The sequence below is a fragment of the Hyperolius riggenbachi genome, chromosome 10 (genome assembly GCF_040937935.1).
Source record: "Hyperolius riggenbachi isolate aHypRig1 chromosome 10, aHypRig1.pri, whole genome shotgun sequence".
Taxonomy (NCBI): Eukaryota; Metazoa; Chordata; class Amphibia; order Anura; family Hyperoliidae; genus Hyperolius; species Hyperolius riggenbachi.
The window spans coordinates 280,428,565-280,448,005 of NC_090655.1; the positions used below are offsets into that span (position 1 = coordinate 280,428,565).

At 43.7% G+C, this 19,441-nt stretch overlaps 1 protein-coding gene across 1 annotated transcript; it reads left to right on the forward strand.

The window, feature by feature from the left end:
* Nucleotides 1-1,533: 1,533 nt before the first annotated feature.
* Nucleotides 1,534-18,719, forward strand: LOC137537245 (zinc finger protein 585A-like). The gene is made up of 8 exons (XM_068259336.1): nucleotides 1,534-1,616; nucleotides 1,830-1,935; nucleotides 2,025-2,147; nucleotides 2,417-2,514; nucleotides 2,626-2,826; nucleotides 7,998-8,064; nucleotides 10,066-10,248; nucleotides 16,182-18,719. The coding sequence occupies exons 3-8, from the start codon at nucleotides 2,114-2,116 to the stop codon at nucleotides 18,716-18,718; spliced, it is 3,120 nt and encodes a 1,039-aa protein (XP_068115437.1). The 5' UTR covers nucleotides 1,534-1,616; nucleotides 1,830-1,935; nucleotides 2,025-2,113; the 3' UTR covers nucleotide 18,719.
* The last annotated feature ends 722 nt before the right edge of the window (nucleotides 18,720-19,441 follow it).

Consider the following 19,441-nt stretch of genomic DNA (forward strand, 5'->3'; position numbering starts at 1 on the left):
GGTGGCGTAGTGGTTAGCTCTCTCGCCTTGCAGCGCTGGGTCCCTGGTTCGAATCCCAGCCAGGGCACTATCTGTAAAGAGTTTGTATGTTCTCTCCGTGTCTGCGTGGGTTTCCTCCGGGCACTCAGGTTTCCTCCCACATTCCAAAAACATACAGATAAGTTAATTGGCTCCCCCTAAAAATTGGCCCTAGACTACAGTACTTACACTACATAATATAGACATATGGCAATGGTAGGGATTAGATTGTGAGCTCCTTTGAGGGACAGTTATTGACAAGACAATATATATATATACACTGTACAGCGCTGCGTAATATGTCGGCGCTATATAAATACTAAATAATAATAATAATAATAAATAATAATATCTGCAGTCACACATCTCTCAGTCTACCCCACTATGCTCTGATATGACTCAGAATTGTTATATTCAGCTTTTACGAGGAATTTGAATTGGCAATTGTTTAATGGACACAGACAATATGATACGAGGACAGAAAGAATAGATACAGTAGAATCCCATTATGGTAAACCTCTGACTATAGTGATCTCTGTCCTCAGCTCTCAACCATGCACCCGCACCAATATACAATGTATGACCTATTTTGATGTAGTAAACTACTTGGCCAGGTCCCTTGGAGGATGAGGGAATTTTACAGTATGACCAATCATGGAGAGGATTAGTGGTGTAATGAGGAAGCCATGTGACTGATCTACAGGTTCTATCTGGACAGGAATATATGAGGACAGAGATGTAACCCTGCACAGGGATTATCAGATGTGTGAGATGATCAGCTATCCCCAGCTGACGGTTAATTGAAGGGCAACTCCTGGTGATTTCCAGCTCTGGCCCCGCATATTCCACTCCCTGTAGCAGCACCATTTCCTTATTATTAGTTCGGCATTGAAAAGCCTGTGTACAGTTTTGCAGCATTATCAATTTAGGTGCAGACTGCAGTACCTATATCTGACCACAAGATGGCGGGCTCGCCTCTGCTGGAAACCATAGAGGAGCCGGGCGGAAGCCAGGAAGAGCCACAGACCGGAAGTCGGGCTCCTTGCAGCACGGTAAGGGAGAGGAGGCTGGAGTGGGGGGTGATGGGAGAGATTTACCTTTATCCCTCATCCATTATTACCATGTGATCAGTGTGTGCATGTAGCAGCCAGCATAGACAGTACTGGGGGAGGAAGGGGGGATGGGCATTCCTCCCAACCAGTGGCGTAGCTAAGGAGCTGTGGGCCCCGATGCAAGTTTTACAATGGGGCCCCCCAAGCACTCAATACATAATTGATACGGCGCACCAAAACCTGCCAATGGAAACTACAGTGTCAGAGGTGCAAGAAGGGGATGGGGAACAGTTTGTTAGTGATTACCACTATTCAAAGCATCTATAGAAGTCATTATTATGAGCACAGCACCAAAAGAGAGCTAATAATGCAGTTGAGGGAGGGCCCTTTGGGGCCCCTCTGGCTCAAGGGCCCCGATGCGGTCGCAACCTCTGCAACCCCTATTGCTACGCCCCTGCTCCCAACTGTCATTATCTGCCTAGGTCGTCCAGGTGATCCTACAGACCCCAGGGGCACATAATGGAGGAGGGGAGGATAGATATTGGGGTGAGTAAGGAGTCTTTTCACACTATGTGGATATATTATGCCACTTTCTTCTATAGCGATTTAGAGCACATACCTCACTGGAGAGGTGAGGAGGATTCTGGGAGTGTCACATGACTGGAGAGGTGAGGAGGGTTCTGGGAGTGTCACATGACTGGAGAGGTGAGGAGGATTCTGGGAGTGTCACATGACCTTACCTTCAGTCTCTCCATACAGAGTCTCCCTTCTGTGAAGTCTGGTGACCATCAAGGTGCCCCCACCTCACCCCCTGATATCTGAGAGACACGAGAAGCCCACAACAGCCTCACTGATCTGCTGTCTGGTGAGTTGAGCATTACCAGGTATTATGGGACAGTATCCAGTGACAGCTAGTGATTTTTATGGTGGTGACTGTATCATTCTGTGTGTCAGGTTCCTATAAGGAGGCTCATTGTCTCATCTATGTCACCCTGGAGGAGCGGCAGTATATAGAAGGACACCAGGACCTCTACAAGGACGCCATGATGGAGAGTCAGCCGCCCCTCACATCACCGGGTAAGAGGAGACTTTCATTACTCGTACAGGAGAGAGCAGTACTTGGGGTACACCTAGATACAGCCCCCCCCCCCCCCATATCATCTGATAAACACATAGAGACAATGTATTCAGTCAGTGTGTGTGTTTCCTACAGATGTATCCAGTAACAGAAACCCACCAGAGAGATGTACAGGTCCTCTTTATTCCCGGGATTGTCCACCTAGATCCTCATCATCTGATAATCACATAGAGACAATGTATTCAGTCAGTGTGTGTGCTTCCTACAGATGTATCCAGTAACAGAAACCCACCAGAGAGATGTACAGGTCCTCTTTATTCCTGGAATTGTCCACAGGGAAATGCTACCATCCCCCACTATTATCAGGTAGGTGGGACTGAGGGTCTCCAGAGACCCCAGACTGTGTGATTTTCCTCTGTAACTTTTAAATATTATTCCTTACTTTGAACATTATTTGCTGTCATTTTGCGCATTTAGGGCGAAGATCTGACTGATGTAAAAGTTGAAATTAAAGAGGAAGAGACATATGTGAGGAGTGATCAGCAGTCTATGGAGGAGGATGACATGATGGGAACATATAGAGAGGAAGAAGAAGAGACGTATGTGAGGAGTGATCAGCAGTCTATGGAGGAGGATGACATGATGGGAACATATAGAGAGGAAGAAGAAGAGACGTATGTGAGGAGTGATCAGCAGTCTATGGAGGAGGGAGACATAATGAGGACAATTAAAGAGGAAGAAGAAGAGACATATGTGAGGAGTGATCAGCAGTCTATGGTGGAGGGTGACATGATGAGGACAATTAAAGAGGAAGAAGAGGAGATCTATGTGAGGAGTGATCAGCAGTCTATGGAGGAGGGTGACATGATGAGGACAATTAAAGAGGAAGAAGAGGAGATCTATGTGAGGAGTGATCAGCAGTCTATGGAGGAGGGAGACGTGATGAGGACAAGTAAAGAGGAAGAAGAAGAGAAGTATGTGAGGAGTGATCAGCAGTCTATGGAGGAGGGTGACATGATGAGGACAAGTAAAGAGGAAGAAGAAGAGACATATGTGAGGAGTGATCAGCAGTCTGTGGAGGAGAGTGACATGATGAGGACAAGTAAAGAGGAGGAAGAAGAGACGTATGTGAGGAGTGATCAGCAGTCTATGGAGGAGGGTGACATGATGAGGACAAGTAAAGAGGAGGACAATGTTACAGAGGGCAGAACAGGTGAGTAATCAGCAGTAATATAGAATAAATGTGTATGTATATTGCTGGTGTGGCTGGCACTGCTCACAAACTAGGTTGATTCAGGGTTGTGCGATGTACTCATTAGATCTTAACCACTTTACCACCAGCTGTGTGGATATCTTTGTCCCTTTTTCCACCCTGTCAACACCAGGGACAGAGCTATCCGCACCTCCTGCCGCTGTCCGTGCTCGTGCACGCCGCCGCCCGCTCGCCCTGAGATCAATGAACGGGAAAAAGCGTTTCCGTTCGTTGATCTAAGCCCCCGCAATGATCGGCTGCTACTATGAGAAGCAGCGCGGTCATTGTAAAAAAAAAAAAAAAGTTTCCCAGCCTCATAACACTTCCTGCAAGCGTACTTCCTACGCTTGCAGGTCGCATAAACGAGTTACTGTGGCCAAATATTAAAACTACACCCTAAAGCATTTTTCATATACAAATACATTAGTTTTACACTAAAAATTAACTCATTACCTCCCACACTCCCCCAGTAGGGGGGAAAAAATACAATAAAAAAAAAACAAATAGTTACCTTAGGGACTGAACTTTTTAAATATTTATGTCAAGAGGGTATAACACGGTTACTTTATAAACTATGGGCTTGTAATTAGGGATGGACGCAAAACTGAAAAAAATGCATCTTTATTTCCAAATAAAATATTGGCGCCAAACATTGTGATCGGGACATAATTTAAACGGTTTTATAACTGGGACAAATGGGCAAATACATTTCATGGGTTTTAATAACAGTAGCATGCATTATTTAAAGACTATAATGGCCGAAAACTGAAAAATAATGAATTTTTCCCACATTTTTTCCTATTTTCCCATTAAAACACATTTAGAATAAAATAATTCTTAGCATAATGTCCCACCTAAAGAAAGCCTAATTGGCGGCAAAAAAAAACAAGATATAGTTCATTTCATTGTGATAAGTAATGATAACGTTATAGACGAATGAATGAAAGGAGCGCTGAAAGGTGAAAATTGCTCTGGTGCTCAAGGGGTAAAACCCCTCAGTGGTGAAGTGGTTAAACTATCATTCTTGGTTGTGAAACAAGGGAGATCTGCACTGATACCCATGCAGTGTGCAATGGACTGACATTTATACAAATGTGATTTTTTTTCCCAAAAGAAAAAGGTCAGAAAGAGCAACTCTGAACATTATTGCAAACGTTATTATGTACACATTGTAAAAACTATATAATACTAGCTGATGGCCCGGCGTTGCCCAGGTATGTATATGGCTGGTGTTGGCTCCGTCCACGTTTTCTAACCCTAACACACAGTTATTCAACTACTCAATGACCTAGTACCAGATTTGAGGCTTGTGCCATTAACAGTGCCAGAATGGCAGCAATTAAATATTCCCCTTTGAAAATCAACAGGTGAATTTGGATTGGCTTTTGTAGGCTTCACCCACTTTTCTGAATATTAATCTGTCACCCAGTGACCAACTGTGCAAAGTTTGAGAACCCTGCCATTAACAGTGTAAGAATGGGTGCAGTTTACATTTTCCCAGTGATATTTGTATTTGTCTCCGCCCACTTTTTGGTTATGAGGATAAAAAGTATCCTATATGTTATTCCAGGTAATGTACTATGTGTGTGCCAAATTTCATTCAAATGCACTCAGCCATTGTTGCGTGATAACAAACATACACACTTTTGCACTTATAATATTAGTGAGATAATGTATGACTATAAAAAGAACACCTAAAAATGCAGTCATTTTATTTAAGATGATGACTATTAGTGTCTGAAGTATCAGAGAAGTGTTTACATTCCTCACTTGATACAATTAAGTAAACACAAGATAACATTCTCTTCAGTTCAGATGCGTCCAGTTTTCCCTGCAGGAAGATAGTATGTCCTGTGTTTAACCCTTTGAATGCTGTTCTAGTAAAACAGTAAATACCACCAACATTCATATGCAGTGTGACAAACAAACATTCCTATATGGAGCAGCTGCTGGAGAAGGTGCAGATGTGGCGGCATGCAGGGAAACAACAATACTAAAAATTAAACTGCGCTTAGGAATATTAAAACCACACCCTGTAAGACGTGGGTCGCGTTCACACTATTGCTGTGATAAACAATAAATAGATGATCTCTTTACAAATGTCCGCGCTCACAGTTAAAGGTACACAGGTGCTAAAACGACCTCAATTGTAGAGACCAAGACAGTCCACAGTTCCTGAAGTGGAATCCAAACTATACTGAAGCCGTCACTCCTTGTGGCCAAAACTCTCACGTCAGGTACATGGAAAAAGCACAGAGAGAGGGAACATAGCGTAAAACTGCAGACACAGCTGTTGTTTCCAACACCACCTCCCTGTGTATCACTCTCCGTCACCATAAACCAACTCACAAGTGCCAGGACACCCCCCATTGAATGATGAAACGCATAGGGCGGAGCTACGGGGCACGTGACTGCTGAGGCGATTACGGAGGACGGAACAAGATAGTGTGGATAACGCGGACTTGTGACGGCGTCTTGCAGAGCGGTTACCCGTGGACCACGTCTGTTTAAGATACGCTTGTTAACCACCTATACTTGTGAATGCAATACTTTTTAATCTATTACATTTGTACGGGTTTACACTACATCAGCGCTCTCTAGTTTCAGTGTTTGCCAATTGGAGGACTCCAAGATGGGTCTGTCTTATAAGTCTTAACCCCCCAATGCTGATATACCTACCTCCGGGATATAGGAGGTTCCGAGGGTGAGTGCGAGCACGTGGGGGGGGGGTTGTCCTGGGTCTTGTGAGCTGGTTTATGGTGACGGAGAGTGATACACAGGGAGGTGGTGTTGGAAACAGCTGTGTCTGCAGTTTTACGCTATGTTCCCTCTCTCTGTGCTTTTTCCATGTACCTGACGTGAGAGTTTTGGCCACAAGGAGTGACGGCTTCAGTATAGTTTGGATTCCACTTCAGGAACTGTGGACTGTCTTGGTCTGTCCAATTGAGGTCATTTTAGCATTTGTGTACCTTTAAGTGTGAGCGCGGACATTTGTAAAGAGATACAGGGAAACAAGACACAGGGCACCAGCAGCAGATAAGGCTGTGATACTCAGCCTGGGAGACAGTGTGCAGCATGGAGCCACCAGGTACACAGTGTGGCAGTCAGAGGGGATGAAGGAGGACCTGGCGACCCAGCATGCATTGTGGCTATGATGTCACATTGACAGAGGCCTAGTGCACACTGTCTCCCGTACCTGAGTGTCCCTGCCTTATATTCTGCTGCTGCTGCACTTTGCACAGACACTCTGGCCCATCCAGTTCACTTTTTCTTCTGGATTTTCTCCTAAACAATGTTTTTACTCCTTATCAATAAAAATGCCTTTTAAGCCACCAGCAAGTAAGGCAATCCTTAGAATAAAGTTGACAGCACTTTCTCACCTGCTTTATGGTACAAAGATGAAATGTGATCTCAGGAGAAAACTTAGGAGAAGTGGACGGCCCCTGTGTCTTGTTTCCCTGTATGTTGCCACATCTGCACCTTCTCCAGCAGCTGCTCTATATAGGAATGTTTGTTTTGTACACTGTATATGAATCTTGGTCTTGAATTGTTTGCACCCCCCCCCCCCCCCCCCCTCCATTCAGGTTTCTTTTGCTGCATAAGTGGATGACTGCTGAGAATCTGTAACTAGTTTGGAGAAAAAGCAACACAAGTGAGGACTTCATTTCATGCAAAAAAGCCTTAAAGAACTACAGAAAAGTTTTTTCTCTTCTGCAAAACAGTCCAATTTTAATTCCACTTCCACAATCCAAAGCATTTGTTCAGCACTTTTAACTCCCTTCTCCGTCCCCCTCCTCCTCCTCCTTCTTTATGCTTATCAGCTGAAGATTTTGCAACATACTTCAGTGATAATATAGGACAACACCACCCCTCTAATGAGTTATTTGTATGAATGATGATGGCCAGCCCATCACAACTGGAGGATCAGATCGTTCCGTGGGCGGCTACTATTACCGCATAAAACGGTCTAAGCTGCAGCGAGACTACTCAGTGTAAAGGGACCCAGCCCTTTTTGACACTAAACCTGAGTTGCTTACTTATGGTCATTGAAACAAACAATGTTATGTGAGCTGACTGGACGTTAAGAACGTGTGTAAGATCTTATGGTGTCGGCTGGACGATGCTTATGGTTCTATTGTCCTCTTTCATGTACTGTACACCTACAATATTAATGTGTAGCTGAGACGAGGGGGCATAACATTTTTAGACATACCTGGGGCTTCCTCCAGCCCCCTCTGCATAGATCCCTCATCGCCGAGATCTAAATCCTCCTATATCGTTCTCTTCTGTAGCAGCCCTGTTCTCTGCAGCCAGTCGGACGTACTGCGCATGCGCGGCCGCGCCCACCATACTCCGGTCAGTGGTAATGTTCTGCATCTGCGCTGTACTGCTGCTCAGCTGCAAAACGCTGCCAACCACGGGAGCAAGACAAGGGAGCACGCTTGGCCACACTGCGCCTGCACCGACTGGCCGCAGAGAACGGGGCTGCTACAGGAGAATCTAGGAGGCTTTGCACCACGGTGAGGGAGGGCTCTGCGCAGAGGGGGCTGGAGGAAGCCCCAGGTATGTATGAAACTTTTATACCTCCTTCTCTCAGGTTCACTTTAAGCCTCTGAAGAAGCGGCCATGGTGTAGACCCCGAAACGTGCATCAGGCAATGGACTGTGAGAAACGTGCAGATAAGGACTATTTTATATATTTTGTTACATGTAACCAATTATTATTATTGATATTTACAGTTATGATTTATATATAACTTGACATTCACTGTGCCTTTAAACCCTCCCCCCTTTTTTTTCTTTTTTTCTTTCCACTCTCTATACATTCTCTCTCTTCTGTAATCTCCAAATCCCATCTAACCACCTGTTCTTTGGCTCCTATTCCCTCCCATTTCATTCCGCAGCTATCCTCATCCTTCATCCCTGTACTAACATCACTATTTAACCTTTCCTTCTCCACTGGCATCTTTCCTTCCCCACTCAAAAAGGCTGTTGACACCAATACTTAAAAAAACATTTCTAGATCCTACCACGCTCTCCAACTACCGCCCAGTGTCACTTCTCCCATTTGCATCCAAATTGCTTGAACGCCACATACATGCTGACCTAAGCCATTATTTATCTGCTAACTCCCTGCTTGATCAGTTCCAGTCTGGCTTCCTCGCTAACCACTCCATAGAAACCGCTCTTACTAAAGTGGCCAATGATCTTTTTATGACTAAATCCAAAGGTCATTATTCCATCCTCATCCTTCATAATCTGTCATCAGCATTTTATACTGTTGATCATATCTGAGTCCTAAAGATACATTAAACTGTAGGCATAAAGGGTCTCACTCTCTCCTGGATATCTTCCTATCTCTGGAAGGTCTTTCACAGTCTCTTACTCAGGTCAGATATCTTCTGCACATCCTTTGTCTATGGTGTACCACAAGGCTCTGTCCTTGGCCCCCTCCTCTTTTCCATCTACATGCACGATCTTGGCAACCAAGTCAACACATTCGGGTTTCAATACCACTTACATTCAGATGATACACAACCGTACCTCTCGGCCCCAGACCTTAACTCCCTCCTCACACGTGTTCCTGACTGCTTGTCTGCTATATCCTCCTTCATTTCCTCTCGCTTCTTACAATATAATATGAGTAAAACAGAACTAATCATCTTTCCACAGTCTCTGTCCGCCTCTCTGCCTGATATAACAATAAATGTTAAAGAGACACTGAAGCAAAAAAAAAAAATATGATATAATGAATTGGTTGTGTACTATGAATAATTACTAGAAGATTAGCAGCAAAGAAAATATTCCCATATTTTTATTTTCAGGTATATAGTGTTTTTTCTAACATTGCATCATTCTATAATGTGCAGATTACACAACACTCAGCATTCAAAATGAGTCTTTCAGAGCAGTCTGTGAAGTAATGACCTCTCCTCTAGCAGAGGAAAAGTAAACAGTTCAATTACAGTTGAGATAATAAAAGTCAGATAACAGCCCTCTCCATAGAGCTTAATAGCTTTTTTGCATAGAGATAACAACTGGAGTTTCTCAACTCTTCCTGTACTGGAAACAATTAGACTGATGTATCTGATCTTAATGTTTTATTTCTTAGCTGTACTACACATACAAATCATAATATCATCATTTTTTTTCGCTTCAGTGTCTCTTTAATAACACCCCAATAACTTCAGTTTCCAAAGCACGGTGCTTAGGGGTAATATTTGACTCTTCTTTTATTCCTCATATTCACTCCCTAACCAGCTCCCGTCATCTCCAACTCAAAAACATATCTTGCATCTGACCTTTTCTCACTCGGGACACAACTATAATGTTAATACATGCTCCTATAATATCCTGTGTGGACTATTGTAACATACTGTATTGGGGACTGCCGACTAACAGACTGGCCCCGCTCCAATCTGTACTGAACTCGGCTGCTCGTCTCACTCATCTCTCCTCTCACTCTTCCTCTGCTGCTTCTCTCTGTCAAGCTCTCCACTGGCTGCCAATCAACCAGAGGATGCAGTTTAAATTCTTATCCCTAACAACAAGGGCAGGGTTCTCCCTCACCTTTTGTGTCTTGGAATATGTTGTAATTTTTGTTCTTCTGGTTACTTTTATCACAGTCATTACCAATTCTGTATTTTGTATATTGGTGTATACCAGCACTGGGCAAACTTCGGCCCCTGGGCCAGATCCAGCCCGCATGTGCTGTTACTCCGGCCCACCGACAGGTAGCCGGATTCCTCTCCTTCCCCCTGCGGAGTTGGGAGCGGGCGGTGGGGGATTGGAAATTCACCTCGCTCACCGACTCCCGCGTCTCCATGGATGACTTAGTGTTACCGGCCTGTAATAAGCTGATAATGGTCACTATACATTACTGCACACTGATTGGTCACAGTAGGGGGAGTTAGTGTTACTGGTCTGTAATAAGCTGATAATGGTCACTGTACATTACTGTACACAGATTGGTCACAGTAGGGGTGACTTATTGTTACCGGCCTGTAATAAGCTGATAATGGTCACTGTACATTACTGTACACAGATTGGTCACAGTAGTGGTGACTTAGTGTTACTGGCCTGTAATAAGCTGATAATGGTCACTGTACATTACTGTACACAGATTGGTCACAGTAGTGGTGACTTAGTGTTACTAACCTGTAATAAGCTGATAATGGTCACTGTACATTACTGTACACATATTGGCCACAGTAGGGGTGACTTAGTGTTACTGGCCTGTAATAAGCTGATAATGGTCACTGTACATTACTGTACACAGATTGGTCACAGTAGGGGTGACAGTGTTACTGGCCTGTAATAAGCTGATAATGGTCACTGTACATTACTGTACACAGATTGGTCACAGTAGGGGTGACATAGTGTTACTGGCATGTAATATGCTGATAATGGTTACTGTACATTACTGTACACAGATTGGTTACAGTAGTCGTGACTTAGTGTTACCAGCCTGTAATAAGCTGATAATGGTCACTGTACATTACTGTACACAGATTGGTCACAGTAAGGAGTGACTTAGTGTTACTGGCCTGTAATAAGCTGATAATGGTCACTGTACATTACTGTACACAGATTAGTCACAGTAGGTGGTGACTTAGTGTTACCGGCCTGTAATAAGCTGATAATGGTCACTGTACATTACTGTACACAGATTGGTCACAGTAGGGATAACTTAGTGTTACCGGCCTGTAATAAGCTGATAATGGTCACTGTACATTACTGTACACAGATTGGTCACAGTAGGGGTGACTTAGTGTTACCGGCCTGTAATAAGCTGATAATGGTCACTGTACATTACTGTACACAGATTGGTCACAGTAGGGATAACTTAGTGTTACCGGCCTGTAATAAGCTGATAATGGTCACTGTACATTACTGTACACAGATTGGTCACAGTAGAGGGTGACTTAGTGTTACCGGCCTGTAATAAGCTGATAATGGTCACTGTACATTACTGTACACAGATTGGTCACAGTAGGGATAACTTAGTGTTACCGGCCTGTAATAAGCTGATAATGGTCACTGTACATTACTGTACACAGATTGGTCACAGTAGGGGTGACTTAGTGTTACTGGCATGTAATATGCTGATAATGGTTACTGTACATTACTGTACACAGATTGGTTACAGTAGTCGTGACTTAGTGTTACCAGCCTGTAATAAGCTGATAATGGTCACTGTACATTACTGTACACAGATTGGTCACAGTAGGGGTGACAGTGTTACTGGCCTGTAATAAGCTGATAATGGTCACTGTACATTACTGTACACAGATTGGTTACAGTAGTGGTGACTTAGTGTTACTGGCCTGTAATAAGCTGATAATGGTCACTGTACATTAGTGTACACAGATTGGTCACAGTAGGGAGTGACTTAGTGTTACCGGCCTGTAATAAGCTGATAATGGTCACTTTACATTACTGTACACAGATTGGTCACAGTAGGGGTGACTTAGTGTTACCGGCCTGTAATAAGCTGATAATGGTCACTGTACATTACTGTACACAGATTGGTCACAGTAGAGGGTGACTTAGTGTTACCGGCCTGTAATAAGCTGATAATGGTCACTGTACATTACTGTACACAGATTGGTCACAGTAGAGGGTGACTTAGTGTTACCGGCCTGTAATAAGCTGATAATGGTCACTGTAGATTACTGTACACAGATTGGTCACAGTAGGGATAACTTAGTGTTACCGGCCTGTAATAAGCTGATGATGGTCACTGTACATTACTGTACACAGATTGGTCACAGTAGGGGTGACTTAGTGTTACCAGCCTGTAATAAGCTGATAATGGTCACTGTACATTACTGTACACAGATTGGTCACAGTAGGGGTGACTTAGTGTTACCAGCCTGTAATAAGCTGATAATGGTCACTGTACATTACTGTACACAGATTGTTTACAGTAGGGGTGACTTAGTGTTACCGGCCTGTAATAAGCTGATAATGGTCACTGTACATTACTGTACACAGGTTGGTCACAGTGTGGAGTGACTTAGTGTTACCGGCCTGTAATAAGCTGATAATGGTCACTATACATTAGTGTACACAGATTGGTCACAGTAGGGGTGACTTAGTTTTACTGGCCTGTAATAAGCTGATAATGGTCACTGTACATTACTGTACACAGATTGGTCACAGTAGAGGGTGACTTAGTGTTACCGGCCTGTAATAAGCTGATAATGGTCACTGTACATTACTGTACACAGATTGGTCACAGTAGGGGTGACTTAGTGTTACTGTTCTGTAATAAGCTGATAATGGTCACTGTACATTACTGTACACAGATTGGTCACAGTAGGGGTGACTTAGTGTCATTGGCCTGTAATAAACTGATAATGGTCACTGTACATTACTGTACACAGATTGGTCACAGTAGTGGTGACTTAGTGTTACCGGCCTGTAAAAGGCTGATCATGGTCACTGTACATTACTGTACACAGATTGGTCACAGTAAGGAGTGACTTAGTGTTACTGACCTGTAATAAGCTGATAATGGTCCCTGTACATTACTGTACACAGATTGGTCACAGTAGGGGTGACTTAGTGTTACCAGCCTGCAATAAGCTGATAATGGTCACTGTACATTACTGTACACAGATTGGTCACAGTAGGGGTGACTTAGTGTTACCGGCCTGTAATAAGCTGATAATGGTCGCTGTACATTACTGCACACTGATTGGTCACAGTAGGGGGAGTTAGTGTTACTGGTCTGTAATAAGCTGATAATGGTCACTGTACATTACTGTACACAGATTGGTCACAGTAGGGGTGACTTATTGTTACCGGCCTGTAATAAGCTGATAATGGTCACTGTACATTACTGTACACAGATTGGTCACAGTAGGGGTGACTTAGTGTTAGCGGCATGTAATAAGCTGATAATGGTCACTGTACATTACTGTACACAGATTGGTCACAGTAGGGGTGATTTAGTGTTTCCGGCCTGCAATAAGCTGATAATGGTCACTGTACATTACTGTATACAGATTGGTCACAGTAGGGGTGACTTAGTGTTACCGGCCTGTAATAAGCTGATAATGGTCACTGTACATTACTGTACACAGATTGGTCACAGTAGAGGGTGACTTAGTGTTACCGGCCTGTAATAAGCTGATAAAGGTCACTGTACATTACTGTACACAGATTGGTCACAGTAGGGGTGACTTAGTGTTACTGTTCTGTAATAAGCTGATAATGGTCACTGTACATTACTGTACACAGATTGGTCACAGTAGGGGTGACTTAGTGTTACTGTTCTGTAATAAGCTGATAATGGTCACTGTACATTACTGTACACAGATTGGTCACAGTAGGGGTGACTTAGTGTCACTGGCCTGTAATAAGCTGATAATGGTCACTGTACATTACTGTACACAGATTGGTCACAGTAGTGGTGACTTAGTGTTACCGGCCTGTAAAAGGCTGATCATGGTCACTGTACATTACTGTACACAGATTGGTCACAGTAAGGAGTGACTTAGTGTTACTGACCTGTAATAAGCTGATAATGGTCCCTGTACATTACTGTACACAGATTGGTCACAGTAGGGGTGACTTAGTGTTACCGGCCTGCAATAAGCTGATAATGGTCACTGTACATTACTGTACACAGATTGGTCACAGTAGGGGTGACTTAGTGTTACCGGCCTGTAATAAGCTGATAATGGTCGCTGTATATTACTGCACACTGATTGGTCACAGTAGGGGGAGTTAGTGTTACTGGTCTGTAATAAGCTGATAATGGTCACTGTACATTACTGTACACAGATTGGTCACAGTAGGGGTGACTTATTGTTACTGGCCTGTGATAAGCTGATAATGGTCACTGTACATTACTGTACACAGATTGGTCACAGTAGGGGTGACTTAGTGTTACCGGCATGTAATAAGCTGATAATGGTCACTGTACATTACTGTACACAGATTGGTCACAGTAGGGGTGATTTAGTGTTTCCGGCCTGCAATAAGCTGATAATGGTCACTGTACATTACTGTATACAGATTGGTCACAGTAGGGGTGACTTAGTGTTACCGGCCTGTAATAAGCTGATAATGGTCACTGTACATTACTGTACACAGATTGGTCACAGTAGTGGTGACTTAGTGTTACTTGCCTGTAATAAGCTGATAATGGTCACTGTACATTTCTGTACACAGATTGGTCGCAGTAGGGGTGACTTAGTGTTACTGGCCTGTATTAAGCTGATAATGGTTACTGTACATTAATGTACACAGATTGGTCACAGTAGGGGTGACTTAGTGTTATTAGCCTGTAATAAGCTGATAATGGTCACTGTATATTACTGTACACAGATTGGTCACAGTAGGGGTGACTTAGTGTTACTGGCCAGTAATAAGCTGATAATGGTCACTGTACATTACTGTACACAGATTTGTCACAGTAGGGGTGACTTAGTGTTACCGGCCTGTAATAAGCTGATAATGGTCACTGTACATTACTGTACACAGATTGGTCACAGTAGTGGTGACTTAGTGTTACTGGCCTGTAATAAGGTGATAATGGTCACTGTATATTACTGTACACAGATTGGTCACAGTAGGGGTGACTTAGTGTTACTGGCCTGTAATAAGGTGATAATGGTCACTGTACATTACTGTACACAGATGGGCCACAGTAGGGGTGACTTAGTGTTACCGGCCTGTAATAAGCTGATAATGGTCACTGTAGATTACTGTACACAGATTGGCCACAGTAGGGGTGACTTAGTGTTACCGGCCTGTAATAAGCTGATAATGGTCACTGTACATTACTGTACACAGATTGGTCACAGTAGGGGTGACAGTGTTACTGGCCTGTAATAAGCAGATAATTGTCACTGTACATTACTGTACACAGATTGGTCACAGTAGGGGTGACTTAGTGTTACTGGCCTGTAATAAGCTGATAATGGTCACTGTACATTACTGTACACAGATTGGTCACAGTAGGGGGTGACTTATGTATAGGAGTATATACTGTATATCCAGCTACAGAAGTATTAGAGGTTTGGGATCTCCATGACATAAATGGATAATTCCTCCACCTCGCAGCTCCTGTAATTTAGTGTTGTGTAACGTCACAATATCTTTATTTGCACAATTGGGGACAAGAGAGAGATAAAGGGACATTACCAGGGGCATATGAGTGACACGAGGATACAATGGTAATAAGAATGTGTAAGTGACACCACATTGCTCTACAAACATAACACAGATTTCTTGCTATAAGTACATAGAGGTCTGTTGTCACAGGAGTATCACATTGCTGCCATTGTCTCATCAAACGCTACAATTTACTGCTTTCCATGTATGGCCAATGCTTTATGTGTAGGGAGGGTCAATGATATGCAGATAACTCTGACTTGTATGCAAATGTAATGCAAATTGTATGCAGATAATCAGATTTGTCAGGAAATGCATTTGATTGGCTGAATTCTTAGCAGCAGTGAGTTATTGTCATGTGATTGGCCGCCTGTAATGAGCACAACCTTCTGCAGTTCTCTGTTAGGCTGATAACTAGTGATGGTCAGTGACATGTCAATATCTCAGAGATGGGGCAAATTGTATGCTAATTATATGCAAAGTTATGCAACTGCTGTATCTGGTCCATTTCTAATCTGCATAGACTTTGCATCAACTTGGAATTGTCAGCAGCTCACTGACCCTCCCTAATGATAATTGCTCCTCCCCTCAGAACTCTCTAACAGGAAGTGATGATGTTTCTCTATTTGCAGGGCGGAGTCCCGGCATCAGGAACCTCTCAGAGACTCGTCTCTCTGTATCCACAGACTGTACAACGGATGATGATATCACTGGACAAGAGTCTCCTGCAGATATCCTGGTTACCCGAAATATTCCCCCTGACCCCCCTCACTTGTCTAACCCTGAGGGGCCTCATACCCAGCACAGCTCTCCCCCTGCTGGAGGGTCTTATTCCTGTTCCACGTGTGGGAAATGTTTTCCATGGAAATCATATCTTGTCAGACATGAGAGATGTCACACTGGTGAAAAGCCCTATTCATGTGCTGAGTGTGGGAAATGTTTTCCATGGAAATCATATCTTGTCAGACATGAGAGATGTCACACTGGTGAAAAGCCCTATTCATGTGCCGAGTGTGGGAAACAATTTGTAGGGAAAAGAAGCCTTGTTGACCATGAGACATCTCACACTGGTGAGAAGCCCTATTCATGTGCCGAGTGTGGGAAAATTTTTGGACATGTAAAATCCCTTATCACACATAAGAGAGCACACACTAGTGAGAAACCCTATGCATGTGCTGAGTGTGGGAAATGTTTTGTGAGTAAATCGTATCTTGTCATACATGAGAGATCTCACACTGGTGAGAAGCCCTATTCATGTGCCAAGTGTGGGAAATGTTTTGTGAGTAAATCACATCTTGTCAAACATGAGAGATCTCACACAGGGGAGAAGCACTATTCCTGTGCTGAGTGTGGGAAATGTTTTGTTCAGAAATCAGACCTTGTCAGACATGAGAGATCTCACACTGGTGAGAAGCCCTATTCATGTGCTGAGTGTGGGAAATGTTTTGTGCGGAAATCAATCCTTGTCAGTCATGAGAGATCTCACACTGGTGAGAAGCCCTATTCATGTGCCAAGTGTGGGAAATGTTTTTTGAGTAAATCATATCTTGTCAGTCATGAGCGAACTCACACTGATGAAAAGCCCTATTCATGTGCCGAGTGTGGGAAACGATTTGGAGGGAAAAGATGCCTTGTTGACCATGAGAGATCTCACACTGGTGAGAAGCCCTATTCATGTGCCCAGTGTGGGAAATGTTTTGGACATGTAAAATCCCTTATCAAACACAAGAGAGCACACGTTGGTGAGAAACCCTATGCATGTGCTGAGTGTGGGAAATGTTTTGTATGGAAATCAAATCTTGTCGTACATGAGAGATCTCACACTGGTGAGAAACCCTATTCATGTGCTGAGTGTGGGAAATGTTTTGTACATAAATCAGACCTTGTCATACATGAGAGATCTCACACAGGGGAGAAGCCCTATTCATGTGCTGAGTGTGGGAAATGTTTTGGGTATAAAAAACTGCTTGTCACACATGAGAGAACTCACACTGGTGAAAAGCCCTATTCATGTGCAGAGTGTGGGAAATGTTTTGGGCAGAAAAGAAGCCTTATCATCCATGAGAGATCTCACACTGGTGAAAAGCCCTATTCATGTACAGAGTGTGGGAAATGTTTTGGGCAGAAAATAAGCCTCGTCATCCATGAGAGATCTCACACTGGTGAAAAGCCGTATTCATGTGCAGAGTGTGGGAAATGTTTTGTGCATGAAAGAAACCTTGTCATCCATGAGAGATCTCACACTGGTGAGAAACCCTATTCATGTGCAGAGTGTGGGAAATATTTTGGGCAGAAAATAAGCCTTGTCATCCATGAGAGAGCTCACACTGGTGAAAAGCCCTATTCATGTGCAGAGTGTGGGAAATGTTTTGGGCAGGAAAAAAGCCTTGTCATCCATGAGAGATCTCACACTGGTGAAAAGCCCTATTCATGTGCAGAGTGTGGGAAATGTTTTGGGCAGAAAATAAGCCTTGTCATCCATGAGAGATCTCACACTGGTGAAAAGCCCTATTCATGTGCTGAGTGTGGGAAATGTTTTGGACAGAAATCAGACCTTGTCAGACATGAGAGATCTCACACTGGTGAAAAGCCCTATTCATGTGCAGAGTGTGGGAAATGTTTTGGGCAGAAATCAGACCTTGTCATCCATGAGAGATCTCACACTGGTGAAAAGCCTTATTCATGTGCAGAGTGTGGGAAATGTTTTGGGCAGGAAAGAAGCCTTGTCATCCATGAGAGATCTCACACTGGTGAGAAGCCCTATTTATGTGCTGAGTGTGGGAAATGTTTTGGACGGAAATCAGACCTTGTCATACATGAGAGATCTCACACAGGTGAGAAGCCCTATTCATGTGCTGAGTGTGGGAAACGATTTGGAGGGAAAAAAAGCCTTGTTGTCCATGAGAGATCTCACTCTGGTGAGAAACCCTATGCATGTGCTGAGTGTGGGAAATGTTTTGGACAGAAAGGAAACCTTGTTGTTCATGAGAGATCTCACACTGGTGAGAAGCCGTATTCATGTGCTGAGTGTGGGAAATGTTTTGTACAGAAATCACACCTTGGTGTGCATGAGAGATCTCACACTGGTGAGAAACCCTATTCATGTGCTGAGTGTGGGAAATGTTTTATACGGAAATCACAGCTTGTCGCACATGAAGGATGTCACATTGGTGAGAAGCTCTATTCATGAGTGTGGGAAATGGTTTGGCCGTAGGGATCGTCACTGAGTGCAGTCTTTTTCTGAAACTCCAGATTGCAGTGTTACCTGACGTAGATCTACGGATGTTTGTATACGATGTGCCTCTGAGGAAGCGGCTGCTGCCTGGAAAACATGTGATAATTTACCTCATGGATAAAATCTAATTTCGAATTTACTAAGGTATTATAGATTTATTGAACGTTTTATCGATAAAACATTGGATAAATCTATAACATCATAGTGAATTCAAAATTAGATTTTACCCATGAGGTAAATTATCAAACGTTTGGTAAAGTGATAAAGCTTAGTGACATGAGGCCATTGTGTGCTTGTTGGGAGTTTACTTGGTGTTTAATAGAAAGCCAAAGGAACCTTTTTTAACTGTGTTCAGAGTGTGGAGAGTGCTAGAGTGTGTGCTCCTCCCCCCCCCCCCCCCCCTGTAAGCCCCAGACACCATCTCCTCACCTCTGTCATGTTCTTGGCGGGCAGCGATGGTTCTGGCTCCTCCCTCCCCCCCCCCCCTGTAAGCCCCAGACACCATCCCCTCACCTCTGTCATGTTCTTGGCGGGCAGCGATGGTTCTGGCTCCCCCCCCCCCCCCCCCCCCTGTAAGCCTCAGACACCATCCCCTCACCTCTGTCATGTTCTTGACGGGCAGCGATGGTTTTGCCTCCCCCCTCCCCGTAAGCCCCAGACACCATCCCCTCACCTCTG